Source organism: Rasamsonia byssochlamydoides (genome assembly GCF_041956645.1).
Source record: "Rasamsonia byssochlamydoides strain NRRL 3658 unplaced genomic scaffold VTN77scaffold_26, whole genome shotgun sequence".
NCBI classification, from domain to species: Eukaryota; Fungi; Ascomycota; class Eurotiomycetes; order Eurotiales; family Trichocomaceae; genus Rasamsonia; species Rasamsonia byssochlamydoides.
The window spans coordinates 252562-270740 of NW_027192409.1; the positions used below are offsets into that span (position 1 = coordinate 252562).

At 50.1% G+C, this 18179-nt stretch overlaps 7 protein-coding genes across 7 annotated transcripts; 3 read left to right on the forward strand and 4 right to left on the reverse strand.

The window, feature by feature from the left end:
* Positions 1 to 2598: 2598 nt before the first annotated feature.
* On the reverse strand, positions 2599 to 4809 carry VTN77DRAFT_3710 (uncharacterized protein; the record flags this gene model as incomplete). Its single annotated transcript, XM_069419689.1, has 11 exons — positions 2599 to 2643; positions 2697 to 2785; positions 2837 to 3017; positions 3069 to 3206; positions 3266 to 3914; positions 3967 to 4256; positions 4318 to 4401; positions 4454 to 4547; positions 4612 to 4660; positions 4721 to 4738; positions 4800 to 4809. 11 exons carry the CDS (start codon positions 4807 to 4809, stop codon positions 2599 to 2601), a joined length of 1647 nt encoding a protein of 548 aa, XP_069278281.1.
* A 425-nt stretch (positions 4810 to 5234) lies between these two features.
* On the forward strand, positions 5235 to 6279 carry VTN77DRAFT_3711 (uncharacterized protein; the record flags this gene model as incomplete). The annotated part of the gene is made up of 7 exons (XM_069419690.1): positions 5235 to 5244; positions 5336 to 5483; positions 5543 to 5585; positions 5645 to 5724; positions 5785 to 6133; positions 6186 to 6211; positions 6261 to 6279. 7 exons carry the CDS (start codon positions 5235 to 5237, stop codon positions 6277 to 6279), a joined length of 675 nt encoding a protein of 224 aa, XP_069278282.1.
* Positions 6280 to 6857: 578 nt separating this feature from the next.
* Positions 6858 to 8699, reverse strand: VTN77DRAFT_3712 (uncharacterized protein; the record flags this gene model as incomplete). Its single annotated transcript, XM_069419691.1, has 4 exons — positions 6858 to 8048; positions 8123 to 8357; positions 8417 to 8502; positions 8559 to 8699. 4 exons carry the CDS (start codon positions 8697 to 8699, stop codon positions 6858 to 6860), a joined length of 1653 nt encoding a protein of 550 aa, XP_069278283.1.
* A 603-nt stretch (positions 8700 to 9302) lies between these two features.
* Positions 9303 to 10634, forward strand: VTN77DRAFT_3713 (uncharacterized protein; the record flags this gene model as incomplete). The annotated part of the gene is made up of 3 exons (XM_069419692.1): positions 9303 to 9391; positions 9445 to 9598; positions 9651 to 10634. 3 exons carry the CDS (start codon positions 9303 to 9305, stop codon positions 10632 to 10634), a joined length of 1227 nt encoding a protein of 408 aa, XP_069278284.1.
* Positions 10635 to 10882: 248 nt separating this feature from the next.
* Positions 10883 to 13821, forward strand: VTN77DRAFT_3714 (uncharacterized protein; the record flags this gene model as incomplete). The annotated part of the gene is made up of 2 exons (XM_069419693.1): positions 10883 to 11076; positions 11139 to 13821. The coding sequence occupies 2 exons, from the start codon at positions 10883 to 10885 to the stop codon at positions 13819 to 13821; spliced, it is 2877 nt and encodes a 958-aa protein (XP_069278285.1).
* Positions 13822 to 14277: 456 nt separating this feature from the next.
* VTN77DRAFT_3715 (uncharacterized protein) lies at positions 14278 to 15105 on the reverse strand (the record flags this gene model as incomplete). The annotated part of the gene is made up of 3 exons (XM_069419694.1): positions 14278 to 14579; positions 14674 to 15018; positions 15090 to 15105. 3 exons carry the CDS (start codon positions 15103 to 15105, stop codon positions 14278 to 14280), a joined length of 663 nt encoding a protein of 220 aa, XP_069278286.1.
* Positions 15106 to 15903: 798 nt separating this feature from the next.
* On the reverse strand, positions 15904 to 17787 carry VTN77DRAFT_3716 (uncharacterized protein; the record flags this gene model as incomplete). Its single annotated transcript, XM_069419695.1, has 2 exons — positions 15904 to 17237; positions 17286 to 17787. 2 exons carry the CDS (start codon positions 17785 to 17787, stop codon positions 15904 to 15906), a joined length of 1836 nt encoding a protein of 611 aa, XP_069278287.1.
* Positions 17788 to 18179: the final 392 nt, after the last annotated feature.

Sequence of the window (18179 nt, forward strand, 5' to 3'; positions counted from 1 at the left end):
CACGATCTTTATTTTCTTTCTGGTGTCACAAGTCACAAGTTACGAAGAAAGGTTACGGAGTACGGAGTACTCCGTACATACAAGTTCCAACTCCGACTCCAACCAAGCAAGCCCTGTGTGTGACGGTGACAGGAGTCAGGACTGGGGCCGCCAAAGTGCAGACAGCAGACAGACGGAGTACTACGTAGGTAGGTATCTACCTACCTACCTAGGTAAATGCCCAACAGCAACAGCAATAGCTACAGATTATCGACTTGATCCAGGATTATCCGTACTCCGTCCATATCCGCCGGAACCAGGGACCTCGCTTCCACCCGCCCAGGACTCGGTTTGTAACAGCTTTAAGCCTTAAAGAAAGCCTTAACGATTTAGTTGGCCCCGGCGTTCCACCGGAGTTGCGCCCCTGCAGCAGCGGACCGCGCCGTGGCTGGGGGCCAAATTTATGTCTTGTCTTTCATGTTCTGTCTTTCTCCACAGGATGGGATAGGGTCATATTAATTCATAAGTGGCACATGCTGCAGCTACTCTGTATGGGGTAGGTAGGTAGGTACAGAGGACTTTAGGCTGTATCTTCGAACCGATAGTCATGTCCGTCCATCAACAACGGAGCCGATTCACGTCCGATTGCCGTGTAAGAAATAATAAATAAAGAATGAATATTACTATTACGATTACTGTACAAACCATCAGAATATTACTCCATACTCTGATCCGTACAGAGTATTATTTACTGATGAAACCAAACCCCACAGAAGGACGATCTTTATCTCTCATGTGGACGCCCATGTGGCTTGTTTCATGGCGTTGCATCACGACAAGAAATGCTCGCCACCCGAATCAGATCAGATTCTGGAGGAAGGATAGATGATGGATGATGGAGGATGATGGATGAATGTTACACTGTACGGAGTATCGTGGCGCTGTTTCAACCTTCAACACAGGATATGTCGCTGTCATTGACACTGACGCGTCTGGTCTGACATTGAATTGAATACTCGATCAAGGTAAGAAGAAAGAAATCCTTCAGTGTACTGGACTGGACTTCACTCACAAATTGGCGATTCCCTTTCCTCCCTCCCATTCTTCCCTCTGGTGCAGTCAATAGTGAGGTAATATGCTCTGCAGTAATATATATATCACTATTGATTAGAACAGCACGCGTGACCTTCCTTGGTCAATCATCACTACCAGCGGCTATAATAAACCATGCCTGCCTGAATGCTGAATCAATGACGGTCCCGTACGGGATGATCCCCTGCCTGGATTGCTGCTACATGCGAAAATGTTTTCATGACGGTGATACTCTGACTCTGACCCCCGCTGATAGCTGCTGTGTTGCTGCTGGAACTGCATGTGGAGCTTTTTTTTTTGCTTTTGCAACGTCGAACGGCGGCCCTACCCAGTGGTACCGACCCAACGACCCAGTTCTAAGGAACAGGTTAGCTAGCTAGGTAGGTACTCCGTACCTAACTCCGTATGTATGTACTGTACATACATACATACTTAGACGATCAATCCAATCCTTGCCTTGAAGTTGGAGTTGGAGTTGCAACTTGCAAGGGGCGAAATCGAATAGTAATACAGAGTTAGGTACGGAGTCCTCCGTACCTAGGTAGACATCCCTTCCTTGATTCAACAAAGATGGTCAAGGGACATTATTATTTTTGTTGTCGTCTGTCTCGTTGTGCACAGTAAATTAATGTTATATTCAGCACAATTAATCCAGAAATACACCTTACCTACTCCGTATGTATGTATGTATGTACAGTACTAATCTATCTATCTATCTCAGTATCCATACATACAGCCAGCAATAATAACAGTAATTACTGTACAAGTGTACTCCATACTGCCTACTCAAAGTCTTCAAAAAAAAAAGAAATTGACCCGCCCTGGATGGTGCTCACTTAATTAGAGAACTTACGCCGTACGCCGTCCTCCTGATATGGACTAACTAATATCCCGTCAATCTGTTGGGCACCAACTTACCAGTTTCCCGGTCCCTGGAACCCCTGATTTTAATTTAGGCACGATTTAGGTCTGTATTCCATAGATACCGAACTATACTTCGTAGACTTTGCACTCCATACTCCTGATATGAACTATCAGTTAGGCACCAACTTACCAGTCTCCTGGAACCCCCTGTTTTTAGGCACAATTTTAGGTAGGTACCGGTACGCAGGGACGGAGCGATTAATTAGGGGGCAGTCTGTGCTCCGTAGACCTGGTAAGTGCTATCATTTACTCCGTAGGAAGATAGAGAGTCAGTCTGCTCCATCGATGAGGTCCCCTGGTCAGGGGCCCATTCATGGTAACGACGGCAAGCAGCAACAACGTATGTACTCCCCCGTACGGAGGCAACCTAGTAACTGTGTACGGTACAGAGTCCTTCGTGGTAGTCACATTCCCTACGTATGTTACCTCAATGAGCAATGTAGATAGGTAGGGGTCTGCTCCGGTGCGACGAATTTTTCTCTTTCTACCTAGTCTACATACAGAGTTGGATGGACTAGGCTCAGCTCATTATACTCATGGGAGAGAATCTGTATAGCATTGCTTTTATCTTTCTCTGCAGCGCCAGAGAGATGACGACGGAATCTAGAATTCCTTGTCCTCGTCGCCGGCGATGATGACGTTGTTTATCTATTATGAGGGTTAGTAAATTGATAGCAAGAGTCCACAGGATGAGAACCCACCTTCAAAACCATCCGGCACAGCTGAGTAGCGAGCAGCAGCTGCTGACGCTTTCCAATGAGAGGGTCGATGACAAAGTGCTCTCTCATATCTGCATAGAATGTCAGCATATCTCATCGACTAGAGGGACTGCAAGACTCACCATTGCTGCCCGTCCCCATGCAGTCCACTCCAAGCCTGGGGTTCTTCTCCTTGACCTGTCGTGATTTAATGTAGGCAAGCGTTTCGATCGGACTGAGACCCGAATTCTCTGCCAGCGTCATGGGTATCGAATCCAGGGCATCGGCAAAGGCTCGCATAGCATATTGTTCAATACCGGGGCTCTGTAGAGACAAGTTAGCATCGTAAACAACAAGAAAGTGCTTCCTACAGACCTTCACTGCAGCATCTTCAACAGCAAGAGAGCATGCAATTTCCGCAGCACCGCCACCGTAGACAACCCGGTTGTCCCTCACGAGATTGCGGACAACGCAGAGAGCATCATGGAGCGACCGTTTAGCCTCGTCGATGATCTAGTGACAACGTCAGTCCATTGCAAGTAGAACACCTCCTTCCAGTGCGAGGGCCATACCATCTTGTTGCTACCTCTCACGAACACAGTCACAGCACGGCTATTGGCACATTCCTCGATCACGAGCATCTTTTCTCTCGTCGTACCAAAGGTCATCTCCCGAACCAGTCCTGCCGTTCCAAGTTTCTCCGGGCTGAGATCTTCAAATCGAGGAACAATCCGTCCATTGGTTGCAATGGCAATCAGCTCGATCTCAGGTCCACCAACCCATCGCACGGCAGGCAGATTGTTCTGCAGAAGCAAGTGGTTCGCCTCATCATCGAAACCCCACTGGCAGATAACGAGGTTGGCACCCGCATTTTTCAGTTGCTGGATCATCTCCTCGAACTTGTCCTTTTCATAGACCTGCAACCGCCGGAACTCCTCCACCGACGTGATATCCAGTTTGTGCTTGGTCTTTGGCTTCGGCGGTTCGAAGGGACAGGTCAGGATCGCCAGTTTGGCATTCCGCACTTCTGGTGGCATCTGAGGGTGCGAGAAATCCTTGTCGACAATGACGCCCTTCACCAGAATGGAGTCCTCAAGAGCACCGCCGACCTTACCGTCAACCTTGATCAACTCAAAGTCCACATCTTTCCGCTCAAGGTCGGCAACGGAGAGAACCGCATCGACGGCAATCTTGGCAAATTGATCATGGGACTTGGAAACGCTATATGAAGCAGTCAGCATGGAGCCCTTCCATGGCCTAGCCTATAACATACATCTTGCTGCCCAGACTCGTCTTTGCAACCTTGACCAGGTTTTCCGTGTCTTCCCTAGTGAACTTGATCTCATCACTGATTCTGTCGAGCTCTGCAACGGCAATCTCGCAGGCCTGGTCGTAACCATCCGCAATTCGGATGGGGTGAATGCCTTTGTCGATCAGCTCCGACGCCTGCTCCAGCAGAGCAGCAGCCAACACAACGACGCCAGTGGTGCCGTCACCGATCTCGTCATCCTGAGACTTTGACAATTCCACAAGAAGTTTGGCGACATTGTTTGTGATTTCCATCTTAATTGTCGTCTTAGTAAAGGTGCCAACGATGCGGGGCTCAAGGGTGCGGTGTACGAACCTGCGACAAGATCGTGGCTCCGTCGTTCGTAACAGTAATATCACCATCCGGGGAGATCAGGATTTTGTCGAGTCCTCGTGGTCCCTGGGATACCAATGTTAGGTTGCCCCGCAGATGATGAGTCTCCTGACCATACCAGTGAAGTCTTGACAATGTTGGCGACCGTCTTCGCGGCGACAATATGCGACTTGACGGCATCGGTGCCATGCTGCCTCTTCTTCTTTCCCTGACTTTAATAAAAGTCAACACCATTTCCCAAATACTCCCAAATCAAGGCTGAGGAAGAATGCGTACTCTCGGACGATAATGAATGGCCGGCCCTGCTCATCTTTCATTACCGCAGCTATCGTGGGGCATCAGCATCGCTCGACGGAGTACAGGAAACAGATACGGTTCGATATACCTTGGGATAAGTCCAGCTCTGAACAGGAACAGCGGTCAGCCACCATGCCACATCCAGAATGAGGGGTAGTCGAACATACGCATAGCCATTTTGACGGTGGTCTGCCACGCGGCAGGGTTCCCGAAACGTAATCAAAAGGGCTGTCAGGAAGATATAAAATAAAGTCAAAGCTTTGGAAAGAATGCTAGAACAAGCTGTGGTGCCTCGCTCTTACGAATTAATGCGGCGTCCAGACTGCCCACGCATGGGACGTTTTTAGAATTTCTGGAGATGCGCAAATCGGGCTAGTGAGCTGCTTACCCAAGGGGGCTTGGCGCCGTTCGTCGCTGACCGCTCGCCACGCGACCTTCGCGCGGCTTCATTGATTGCCTACTGTCGCTGAACCCTATGCTCTTGCAGGTCGCTTTGCGCCAACCGCGCGTGAACCCTTTTCTGTGGAGTCTTTATCTCACACGCCGAATTGGATTTTGTCCGTGGTGTCTTTTCGCTGTTGAACTCGGCTTCCAGCGAAAACATGCCTTCGTGTAAGTGTTCTTTTCAGCTTGGCGCTCAAGCCACTGCAGCTGATTGAAACCATCAATGCCTGTACCTGTGAGCTGACTGGATTTCATTAAGCGCTAGAGGATGTCTCTGACGACGAGTCTACCGGCGACGCGATTCCTTTCGAATCTGCCGAGAATGGGAAGAAGGGCAAGGTGAAAGAGGAGCCGAAGGAAGAAGCTCCGGAAGACGAAGAGAGCGACGAGAACCCTGAGGAAGGAATGTACGTTCACGATATGATATGCGCTACTGATATACTGTCATGAATACTGAGAGTTTTAGATACGTCGTCGAAAAGATTGTGGGCCACGAGTTTGGGAAAGATGTTCGTTGTCCAGATCCTTCGCGCGAATCCTGCCGTCGACTCTTCTAACTTGGTATTAGGGAAGCCTTTACCTCAATGTGAAGTGGAAAGGATACGATGATCCAGCAGACCAAACATTAGAGCCGGAGGAGAATTTGCTGTAAGATCCGCCTTCTAGCTCCTGGGACGACCTGGCTTCAGCAATCCTGACTTCGTACAGAGAAGGGGCGAAAGAGGCCGTTGAGGAGTATTTCGAATCGCTAGGAGGCCGACCACAACCGCCAGAGAAACCAACAAAGAAGAGAAAATCGATGGCGGCCACTCCAGAATCAGCTGGCGCAAAGAGAGGGAGGAAATCGAGAGGAGCCACCAACGGGACAAAGACTCCCGAATACGCCGAAATTCCTACCTGGATGCCTGACAGCAAAAACTGGGACCGAGAAGTCACGAAGGTCGAGACGATAATGCGAGATCCGGAGACCGGTAACTTAATGGTATACCTGCAATGGCAAAACGGGAAGAAGTCTCGCGTATCGATTGACCAGTGCTACGAAAAGATTCCCATGAAGGTGAGCTACACCTCATCCCGTTGTCAGGTTGCATGAGCTAACCATCGAGTAGATGCTTAAATTTTATGAAGAACATCTGTAAGTCTAAGGCAATGAACTCTACGAGCATGCGCTAATCCACTTGAAGGGTTTTCAAGGAAGCTTGAGCATGCATGTACTATGCATGTCAGTACCAGTATGGAGTGTGGATAACATCGGCAGATCCATTCAGCAAACCAGGCGATCTGCTAAATCCAATCCATCCCTCTCCACAATTCCGTTTTGTACGATCTCGTTTTCTATCATTAACCTTATTTTATTTTAGTTTGGATTAGTCACGTTTAACTGGGCGTTCTCGATGGCGTGATGACTGGGAGTTTAATTTTTTTTTCTTTTCCTTTCACTAGTCGAGCATTCTCTGAGGGCGGTAAAGCCTACGGTTCTGTTGATCACCTTAGAACCTCTTGCCTGGGTGATTATACGCACGGAGGCCTTTCCTCTGCTGCTTCGAGCGTGATGATTCGTCTTTGCTCACATGTACTCTTAGTTAGCTTAAGGGAGAGAAAAATTGGAGTGAGGCGAGAATCAAAGGAAAGTGTTCTCGGAATTTAATTAAGTATCTGCATTCATCGTAATTCTGGTCTAATAATACAGTATTGATGCGGTTGTAAAGCAATAACAGTGAGTCGATTAAGATACAGGCATTTGATGGGTATCAAGCATCACATTCACCGGTGAGTCAAAGTCAAGCCTTCAGACCTGCTGCTCGGACCATCTCCAGGTACTCGAACCGTGCATTGTAGAGCTCCGTCCCATGCTTCTTCAGCAAGCGATCAATGTTCCTGGCATCGGTCCCTTCCAGACACGCGTCGTCTTCAGCCGTCCAGACTCCTCGCATGTGCTGAGGAATCCCCTTCCCCGCAGCCAAATGCTCCAGGACGCGATCCGCCAACTCTGGATCCATCGTCGTGCAGCGCAGTGCCGTGATGATCAGCCGCTCACTCGTGGCCCTGTCCGTGCCGAGGCGCCGGACGTGCTCTTCGATCCACTCGTCCATGTCATGGACGACTTTGTCACGGCTGTCATCCTTGGTTGTGCTTTCGAGGTCTTCCGAATCGGAAGGTAATGGTGGGAAGGGAAGTTCCATAAAAGCGTTCAAGTTCATTTCTTCCTCCGTCATTAACGCGTCCGCCTGCGGTCGAGCTGGTGTTTTCCTTAAGGTGGGCTGGCGTCGTGGCGCAGTTTCTGCATCTGTTTCATCGCTTGTTGAATCATGCAAGGCTTCATGCGCTGTCTTTCTCTTGACTGGATGAGACTGATCTGGTGTTGATGGAAGTGTTCGTGGTATGTAGTCCGTAGCCCGTCGTTTGCGATTTGTCAGATCATCTGCATCAAAAGTCGGTATCGCCAAGTCATCTTCACGCCTTCGCTTCTTCGTACTCTCTGGCAGCGTTGCCGTCCTTATACTAGTGCTATGACTGGCCCCCATCTGGCCATTCAGATTTGTGGGCGTTGATATAGTGGCTCTTCTGTCTGGGATATCTGGTGTTTGAAGTTCGGCAAGGAGGCTGTCACGGAACTTGACGACTGGCGAAGCAACTTGCCGTGCTGAAGTTACCTCTGGAGTTCGCTGTGGTGATCTCGCGGGTCTCGTGATTGATCTGGAAGGAGAAACATCGGCACCCCCTCTTTCTCTCCCGGACGGTGGTAGATTCTCTACCCCATTTTGAGCCCCATTCGAAGTCTCGGTGTGGAGACGAGACGAACGCCGTACTGTATCAGCTGGTACTGTTAGATTGTTACAAATGTCATCAGTGGGACTCTCATTTTCGGGGTTAGCATGTCTACCTGGCGGAGGTGGACCGCCTGGACGTGGACGTCCACGAAGGTGTTTCAAATAACGGGTACGCCATGACTGCATGGTGTGCCTTGGATACTGAGCTCGTCCCAAATCATACTGTTAGTACCTGGGGACCGCTGACGAGTCATAGAGCAAGGAGGAATAGTTACCTTTTCGGCCAACTGCTCATAAATGACGTTGCCCGAGACAGCCGCACCGGACACTTCGTAAGGTTGCATCCAATCCCACACGATTTGATCATCCTCGAGAGAAAAAGGGACCCTACGTGATCTGCTTGGAATCCCATACGCCCCAACAGGGCGAGTCGTTTTTCCAGCACGATGATCTTCAAGGTTTTCCAGTCTGCCGTTACGAATGGATTTCTCCACGTATTGGTACGAGTATCTAAGGACAAATCTCTGAGTTTGAAGCTACGACCAGGAGGTAAAATGCATGTGACTTACGTATTAAGAGGAATTTCTCTCTTGGTATGGTCCACAAGCTTGATGTCCGCATCTTTCTCTTGGAGGACGACAATACCTCCATTCATCTAAGAGGATGTTAGACCGGCTCATTCATAAAGGCACAGGGAGGTGGTATGCTCACTTGAATAAGCTCCTTGAATCTGGATCGCTGAGGCACATTGTGAGATAGCCAGAATTTCTTTCCTTCAAATAGTGTTCCGGTTGTGCCATTGGAAGTGCCGTTGGGATTGATATCGGTATAGACGACGGGTTCATCTGCCATACTTGAAAAGTCTTAGAAGACTGTATAACAAGCTTCAAAGCAAGAACAGTTTCTAATCCACATGCTTCGCAGTGATGGTAATATATTGCAATTCAAGTCTGGATTTCCAAGCCCTTAGTTAGGCTTCGCCACTGCAGCGGTCATAAGATCCAGTGGTTATAAGAAGACCTGCACAACAGCTCCAGTATATAATGTTAATGTTACTTGTGACATCGACAAGACTTCTTAGGCTAATATTAATCTCAGAATTTAAAATGTCTGTGATCAATAGAAAGCGATCATGTGGCTGTCAATAATACATGTGATGAATGAATGGTTCAGGGTGACGCGCCCCCAATGAAATCACGTGCGTGGTCGGGCGCGTTTGGGCGCGCTTACCATAAGCCATCTGACTACCTAAACGGAGAAGACTCATATTAACCTTGGAATACGAGGATCCAACCCCCACACTCACCACTGCAGTCAATATGGCTTGTTAGGTCCTTCTCAGTCGAAGCAGTGCTGGTCCTCCCTTCTGCCACTTTATTTGTAGACTGGACGGCCGGATCGAACCGGCCACTGCAAAGCTCCCGCCGGCGAGCTTCGCAGTCGATAGTCGCCAATATGGGTCTCTTGAGGAACGTGGCCCTTGCAGTACTGGGGGTCTCGTTTCTCACATTTGTCGCTCTTTTCGGTCGGCTTCCAGCTTTCAGGTGGGTTGCACATGCGATTTCTTTTTTCAAACGGTTCTGACGACTTCCATCAGGAGAACCCCCATTGGCTTCCTTCACAGAGTCATTTGGGTCTACATTCCAAATGGTCTGGTGCGTCTGGACTCCTTTTTACTAGGTGGCCGCGCTCTCTATTGCTGGAATAGATCTGGGAGGTACTTGATGCGCGAGAACCACCCGTTGGTACTGGTCAGTAGCTTTGCAGAAGACAAGGCTGGCTCCGTTTGCTAATAGAGCGCAGGTTTTCTTCGTAGCCATCTTGTCGATATCAGAAATTCTGTTTGTGCCAGATGCGTGGCCACGACTTGGAACAATACATCGACTATTTGTTCCCGTGGCAATAGCACTGCCATATATCTTTTTGTACGCGGGTGTCGTCTCGAAATCCTTCATCACGCCTGAAAATATCCAGGAAGAGTTGAAACGATACCCATTTGATCGAGTTCTCTTCCATCCAGGAAATGAATGTTCCACCTGTCATCTTCTAAAGCCCGCGCGGAGCAAGCATTGTAGTCTCTGCAAGGCCTGTATCTCTCGACATGACCACCACTGCGTGTGGCTGAACAATTGTGTTGGCCGTAACAATTATCATTATTTCCTAGCCTTGCTGTTGTCTTTATCAGTGTTGTTGTTGTACGGTGTGTATCTGGGCTACACGCTTCTCGACGGAACTCTACAACAAATTTTGTCTCCATCAGGCACTCGCTGGAGCAAAGGGCAATCCTGGTCGACGTGCTTCCACTTCTGGGCTTTAGCTATTGCCGATGACATTCATATTGGTACGGTGTTTCTGTTGGCGATGATGACGGCGCCTCTTGCCTTGGGATTTTTCTCCTATCACCTTTATTTGGTCTGGGCGGGGACGACGACGAACGAAACCGCCAAGTGGGATGATTGGAAGGCGGACATTGCAGATGGCCTCGTTTTCAAAGCGAAAAGGAGCGAAATATTCACAGAACCAACATGGCCTCGAGACGAGTCGATTGAGCCCAAGTCAGCATGGCCCGGAACCAGCGATCAGATGTTGATCCTGACAGATGGAGAACCGCCAAGGGTTGGGTTTCTGGTATCCACTCGGTCAAACTCGATCATTCAGTCTGAGGATGAAAACGCCGTTGTTGATCCGAGGTGGGTTCGGGTCAAAAGTCTGAAGGATGTGGATAACATCTATGATCTAGGGTTTTGGCGTAATCTGCTTGACGCGTTGAAATTACCTGTGCGATAGTTGGAATATACGAAAGTTGTAAAAATATGTTTATTCTACTTAAACTTTTCGCCGGTGTCTTGTCTTCCCTTGGCTGATAGCAAGCCAGACTTCGCTAGGGCACACTTCCGTCCGGAGCGGAAAAACTCCGCCACCATCCCACCGCGTTGTACAGTTTGATTTTCACATCAGAAGTTCTTCACATTCTCTTCGCTCTTCAAGGCTGGGTAAAAATTTCTACCAGCACTCAGCCTTCGCTGCCGGTCGCAATGACGGAACAACCTCAGCCTCCTACGGAGGCGAGACCAAAATGCACACCGGCAGAACTGATGCTCAAGGTCATCCTGGCGGGGACTTTGAGCCACTATGAGACTCGAGGCATGATCGACGACAAACGGCTGGAACATATGCTGTCAGCCGGCAAGCAGATTCTGTACAAGAGTCATCAGGAACCTGACGTTAGGTGCGTATCAACTGGAATCGTGGGTCTTCAGCTCCTCGTACTGATTCTCCTGCCCCGCACAGACATAGTCTTGGGTTGTCACCAGCGATATGGCAAGGCCTGACCGACGTTCTGACCAAGGCCATTCCAGTCCTGGAGTCGCAATCCTTTTCCTGGAAGAGCCCTCCGTCTCCGAACTATGAGCATTCGTCGTCCAACTTGATCGCGTTCAACTACTTCACATTGGTCAAGGACATTGAGCGACTGAACGATCTTTGTACGATTGCTCGGAACCTTCTTGCAACTACGAAAAGGGCGCAAAACTTGGCGGCTGAGAAAGGGTTCGACCAGCGGGTCTTAGCTTTGATAGATACGTGCGTGAGAGTGACTGCGCGAGGCTTCGATGGAGAGACCAATGCCAGGAACGAGGAACGCTGGCAGAAAGTCGTCAATCTCTACAAGCGTCTGCTGATTACGTGTCTTCAATTTCTCCACAACTTCATTATGCACAATGAGCAACGAAAGCTGGTCCTCTGGCTTGATCTGTTCGGATACCAGTCAACCGGAGATTCGAAGATTATCACACCCAAGGAGCCCTTTGATCCTACTTACAGTTCCACTCAAGGTGTTGCTCCTGTGGTGATGACCGGTGAAAGATTGGAGAATCCCCCGATCAGAGCTCTCTACGATCAGACTGCGGAGGACTTGTTGCTGGAAACAATCTCGAATTTCCCCCGGGAACCTGCCAGCATCAAGGAGGAGGCCGCCATGCTTTTACTTGCCAATATCAAAGATCATATGGAGAAGCTCCTCGGACGGGATTTGATGGAGATTCAGGAAATGGGTAAGGACCCGGAACAAGTGAAAGAGATTCGCGCAGCCCTTACTGCCATTCTCGGCGCTAAAGTGGATGGCTGGGCAGATCTCAAGGAAAGAGCACAAGAGCTGCCCCCTGCTCTTCCCGAAGATGAGGAACCACGGAAGAGACCCATCCTGAGCATCGACCGCAGTGCGACGGCGGGGTACCCGCGGACGTGCTGGGTTGATCTCCCTGACTTTGATGAATACAGCGCTCTAGCAGCGGGCGATGCACCAGTGACAGAAGAGGATATGAGCATGCCTCGTTCTCCTCAGACCGCTGCTGAGACGCTGCAGGAAGCGAAAGATGAGTTGATCGCAAGGTTGCAAGAAACCTCGCAGATCATGGGTGAAGGAGACCAACACTATGATGGGGGAGATGGCGGGCCAGCAGGAGAAGATGACGGACGCAGTTTTGATGGGGGCGCAGAAGGAAGCCTGGAAGAGGAGGAAGAGGAGGACGACGACGAGGATGACGACTACAGAGGTCGACCTGGCGACCAAGCGCGCGGTTTGTTAACGGACATCCCGCTAGTCTTGGGGCCGGCAGAGATTGAGGCCCTTCCTATGATCATCCAGGCGGGCATTGTTGATAGTTTTGGACTCAAAGGCGGGGAGAGAACGGGCGGGAGAAACATGCAGGCGGTGCGTTGTCACATCTTACTGGCGCAAGAGACGGGTCGCAACCTGCTTCGAGAGCTGTTGATCTTCATCGCAGCCTGGGATCTTCCTGATGATGAATTCTATTTCAAGATGATGGTCCAGATCATGGAGGCCATCTTGAAGAACGGGTTGATGTCTCACGCTTACTCGGATTTTGGCCAGCCCAAGGACATCATATCTCCCGCCCAAGCTGTTGTCATCAAGATCCTCACGCATATCTTCCGAGCGAAATATTCGCCGGCATCTGTCACTGGTTCTGCGCAGCCAAACAACGCAAAGGCACCAGCCAAACTGTCGAAGGTTGATGTTCTCACGGTTCGCTACATATTCACGATATTCCGCGGGAACATCATCCCGGAGACGTGTGCTCTCATCTACCTTCAGGGGCAGATCCGTGCTGGGAGAGCTCTCCCGGAGGATTTCCCGCTCAACCTGTGGGATATGGAGAGAGTGTATGAGGGTGTTTACCAATTCCTTGAATTTTTCGCCGTCCTCACCGAAAACAATGACTGGAAGAACCTTCTGGTCAAGTGGGAGATCGTCTACGACCTGGTTACGTTGATTAAGGAGCTTGAGGCAAGCATCCCTAAAGGTGCGTTGAGTTCGCTAGGCACGACAGCTGCGGGCGGGCGCAGCGGCAGTCCGCCCAAGGAGTCGCAACAATCACGACCGAGTGGGCCAGTGGCTGTCGAGCGTCCTTATGATCCTAGCGACGTTGACCCCGCCGATACTGGAGCCGGCAGCGCCGGTTCTGGCGCGGAATCGCCGCCAATCACGGAGGACCCGTCGGAATTCGAATGGCGGAATCTGAAGAAACTCGTCGTGCTGGTTCTGTCGTCTCTCGTGTGGAAGTGTCCCGAGGTGCAGAACCAGATTAGGAAGTACGGCGGAGTAGAGGCGATCCTCGCCTGCACGAGCTTCGACGCGCATAACCCTTACATTAAGGAGCATGCCGTGATGTGTCTGAAGTTCCTGCTGGAAGGGAACAAGGAGAACCAGAAACTGGTCGAGGAGCTCGAGGCGCGAGAAGTCGTCAAGGACGAGAGCGGCATTCTGGAGAAGAGCGGATATGAAGCTGTCATCGATCAGGTTGGCAAGCTGGCTATTCGACCGAAGGAGTCAAAAGACTCGAAAGAGAAAGAGAGCAAAGAGGGGGAGCAGACGCAGACCGATAAAACCGAACAGACTCAGACACAGACCCAGACCGAAAAGACTAAACAAACCAACAAGAATGCTTCATCTTGACGCGACGCATACGACGAGTTTGACTGACGCAGATTACGCAACTGATGAGTTTGACGCCATTGATGACTTTCTACGAAGTGTAAATACTAGGATAACTAAAAACAAGGTCTCATGGTTAATTTAACCATATGTCAGTATCCAGTAGATAGAACTAGATGATATCCAATGAGAGAAGGAAAAAATAATAACAACGATAACAATTAAGTAAAGCCTTGACGAAACAAGATAGGTATTATTCATTCATTGCTTGCTTTTTCCATCTAACCAACAATACAGATGACGTGATGATATATACATGCATTGCCTGCTCGAAGAGAAACCCGTCAAATCAAACTCCAGCTAACTCATGCGTATGCTCGTCCTGAGCAAAGAAATAGTAATAAAAGAGAAAAAAAAAACGAAGGGGCTCTCATCATTTATAAAGCGCAATCATAAGCGCACTTTGTTTAATTCATCTCATGCATACATCCCATCCCACTCCTCCTCCTCCTCTTCCCCTTCACCCCCATTCAACTTCTTATGTAGTTGTTTCCGCCTCTCCGCCTCCTTCTCACGCTGCTGCTTCCCGAAATCGACGCGGTCAAGCGGACACGTCCCGCGCAGGCGGAGCCAGGACCGTATACACTCGAGATCGAAGAGATGTGTGGGATGGCACGGTAAGCGGACGACGAGCGGGTAAGGGTCGTCGAGGAAAGGGTTGTTGCAGATGGGGCATGTTTGGGAGGGAGTGAGGGATGTGCGGGGGATGCGGTCGAGTGCTGTAGGCAGGTAAATAGTCAGTGACGGACATTAGATGAGGTTTATGGGATCTAATTTATTATTTGGGTAATGGATCAAGGCTGCTGTACTCACCATCGCAAAACTCCTCACTAACACCCTCCACCTCTCTAGGCGGCATATCCGCCTCTCGCAGCAGCGCCTCAATCATCTGATCGATCAGCGCCTGCCCACCTTGTCCTTGTCCTTCTCCTCCGCTGCTCCCAACCTCATGCTGCCTCCTCATAACATCAAACGCCTCCGCCAACGTCCGAAACGCGGCGCTGACATCTGCCGGGACAGGGACGGCATGCTGCCTCGTGCGTGTCTCGCTTGGATTGGGCGAGATCTGCGAGAGAGTCGCGAAGAAGGTGGAGAGGTCTGGGCGACGGGGGCGGGTTTGGGTTGTAGATGAGCTGGGGTTTTCGGTGTTGTGCTCGACTAGACACATAGATTGACGGTTAGGATATTGCGCTGGATTTGGTACTGCTAGGGATGTATAGTATGCGTACCTTCGTACGTAACCATCTTTTTGCGCGCGTCGACTCGACTCAGCTCAAAGAAATTCGTTCGAATAAAACGATCGATAGATCGATGCGGGGTGAGAATGAGTAGGTAGGTAATACTCGGCTCCCCGCGACCCGTTCAGGAGCAAATCCGGCGTGAAAGACGTTATTAGATCAGATTCGCAATCGCAAGGAGTGGCAATACCAATTATAATGAGAAAGGGAGTTTTTGGTGGGCAATAAGCTTGCGTTCGTGTGAAGTTCTCTAGTCAAGAGTTCAAGAGAGCAAGGGCGATTGATAAGTTTTCTAGAAAGCGGCAAGATAGAAGAAGCGGAGCGGCGCGGGGAGTCGGAGACAGGCAGAAATCCACGTGCGCGTCCCCACGGGACACAAGCTTATTGCACAGTAGATAAAGTGAGTTGCCACAGCACACAAATAATACCTACCTAGGTATGGACTGTACATACGCTGGGAGACGATATTGTAATCAGCACTTAGCTTTATTAGAGCAGTCGTTAAGCTTAGCTATATTTCATCAATACCCATAATCTTGCCTGGAAGGTTGTTCAAATAAATATATGTCTGCACATACAGCAGTATATAGTTGTCGAGTACTATTAGAGTAGAAGGTAAGCTGTGGGGTTTTAGGCGTAATTCTCTAAATTATTAACTAGTTATTATAACTAAGCGTTGGATTCAAATAAGGGATAAAAAAGAAGAATGAGAAGAAGAATAAATAGCAAACCTAAAACTACTATTCTATATAGAGTCATAGGACGGATAGCATGTACACAGGCCTACAACTATACATTCATCATTTTAATACGTAAAATCTTCATAAATTACCTTCTTCCCCGCCAACCAGATCAGGACAGCCGCTTTCAAGGCAGTCCCCGCACAGAGATACCACGTCTCTGCGCTGGGAATGTCCAAGTCCTTCGCCTCCAGTCGACGACGGTAGACCACAGCACCCGAGGCATCAACGAGCTTCTGCAGTATATCAGGATCAGTCTCCTTAGCTGACTGCGTGACAAACAGCGTCGTCGAACGCAGCAGTCGCGGGAACCGCCGAAACGTGTCCTGCACCAACCCAACGTCCCTAACAGAGACGGACCAAAAGAGGCGGAGACGCGAGATATCAATACCAGGAAGCTGGGCGATAACGGGGGTGATTCCAATTCCGCCTGCGACGAATGGGATGATCACGTCGCTCTTCGCGCTGCTGCTGTCTTCAATCTGAAAGCTTCCGCCGAATCCTCTCAGGGACACTTCTACCCCGGCACGATCGCTCGAGCGGAATAGGTGCGCTGTAACGCTGCCGTGCTTGCGCACCGTGACCTCGAACTCATCATCTGGGAGGTCCTTGCTGCCAGGATATGAAGACACGGTAAACGTCCGGATGTAGTCATCGTTGATACTCGTCGGGTCGTCGTCGCGCATGTGACTGTAGCCCATGTCTAGGTCGTCTTTGAAGGAGAAGATGGCATACTGCCCTGGCGTCCACTTTCCAATTCGTTTTGGGTCAGAGATCTTAAATCGAAATCGGTTGATTGTCGGGGTCAGCACGTCCTTTTTCACCAGGGTGACTGTGACAGACAGCTGATCTGACCCCTGCGCCGCAGGAGCCTCCTTTTCAGTGCGCAGATATCGCACCGGGGGATTGTAGGGTGATGGCCCCCCCGGTATCCCGCGGAAGGACAGGCCCTTCTCGACAAATCGAGCGGTTGCGACGGTGACTTTGACGGCGAGGTTCGATCTCGGAAGGATTGCGTCCGCGTCCTTGCCCACCAAAATTTCCGTCCTTCCGGTGAGATAAAGCGCATCACCGGTTTGAAAATCCGGAAAGATGTATCCCGCACGGGGGTTCGTGCGCAAGTTGCCCAGAGTCTGGTACAGTCGGTTGCCTGAATATTCAGGGTAGACGAGCACGGCGCCGCTGGGGTCGTTGGAGAGAACTCGGACAAATCCGGGCGATCCACCGCGGATGTTGGTGTCCATATCTACGTCTTGGTGGGAGGAAGAGAGGAAAAAGCAGTCAGCGCAGTCTAACAGGTCAATTGCCAGCTGGGGAAGCTGGGGAGAGTCAGAGATGAGCTTTGGTTCTGGCAAGGCTGGCACTATATGTTTCTTATTCATGTATTTTGGACAATTGCCTGTGTTGTCAGCGACAATCTTGAGAAAGATCATGCAGGTCGTCTCACCTAAGCTCTCCTCAATCTTCACTACCAACTGCACCTGGCCTCGTCCGAGATCCTTTGAGGTCTGTTCATTGTCAGATTCCGCCAACGAGCCAGCCACCATCTTGCCGAACAATTTCACCCTCTTCCTGTGCTCCAAATCGAAGGCAAGCCCTGAGACCATCTTGCGCTGTCCTTCCGCCTTGACGACTTCGCCGTCGGAACTCTTACCCAGCAGGATGTCGAGCACGGGATCATAGACGCGATCCACGAGCGCCCTGATGCCGATAATCGACTGCGCGATGGGCCGTGCGAAACCCTCCTCTCCGCCCCAGATGGTCGACCACGGCCTGCCGTGTTGATCTATCGCGCCGAGAGCCAGCAATGGCGCTTTGGCGAGCAGATGTCCTGCTCCAGGGCTGAGACAGGGAACTGATGGGTTTTCTCTTTCCGGGACACGGAGGAGATTGTGCATCTCTTTTTCCCCGTCGTGCCAGAGGATTTCGCCTGCGATCACGAAGGCCATCTTTCCTGTTGCTGATAGCAGGATAATAATACAATGGTAGTAAAGGACAAACTGCGTCGAGCAGCTCGTGGATGTCTGGACTTTTATCGGGGTTGGTAGTTCAACTACCTATGTCACGCCCTGCAGGTGACTACTGAATATCACCATCAGCACCAATACTGATTGGCAGGAACCCAGACAATATTATTAATGCCCTTTACACAGCAGTCAGCGAATAATTACTAAGCAGGAAAATAGCAACTGTGATACTCACATTTCATTAATATTGAAGGTGGGAGGCATGCTCCCCTAAGACTGTCTGCGGGGTTGACAAAGTCTAATGAACTGGCCTATGGTGAGTAATCATGGTGGTGGTCGAGCAATGAAGACAGCAGCCTCGAATTCTCATCCTG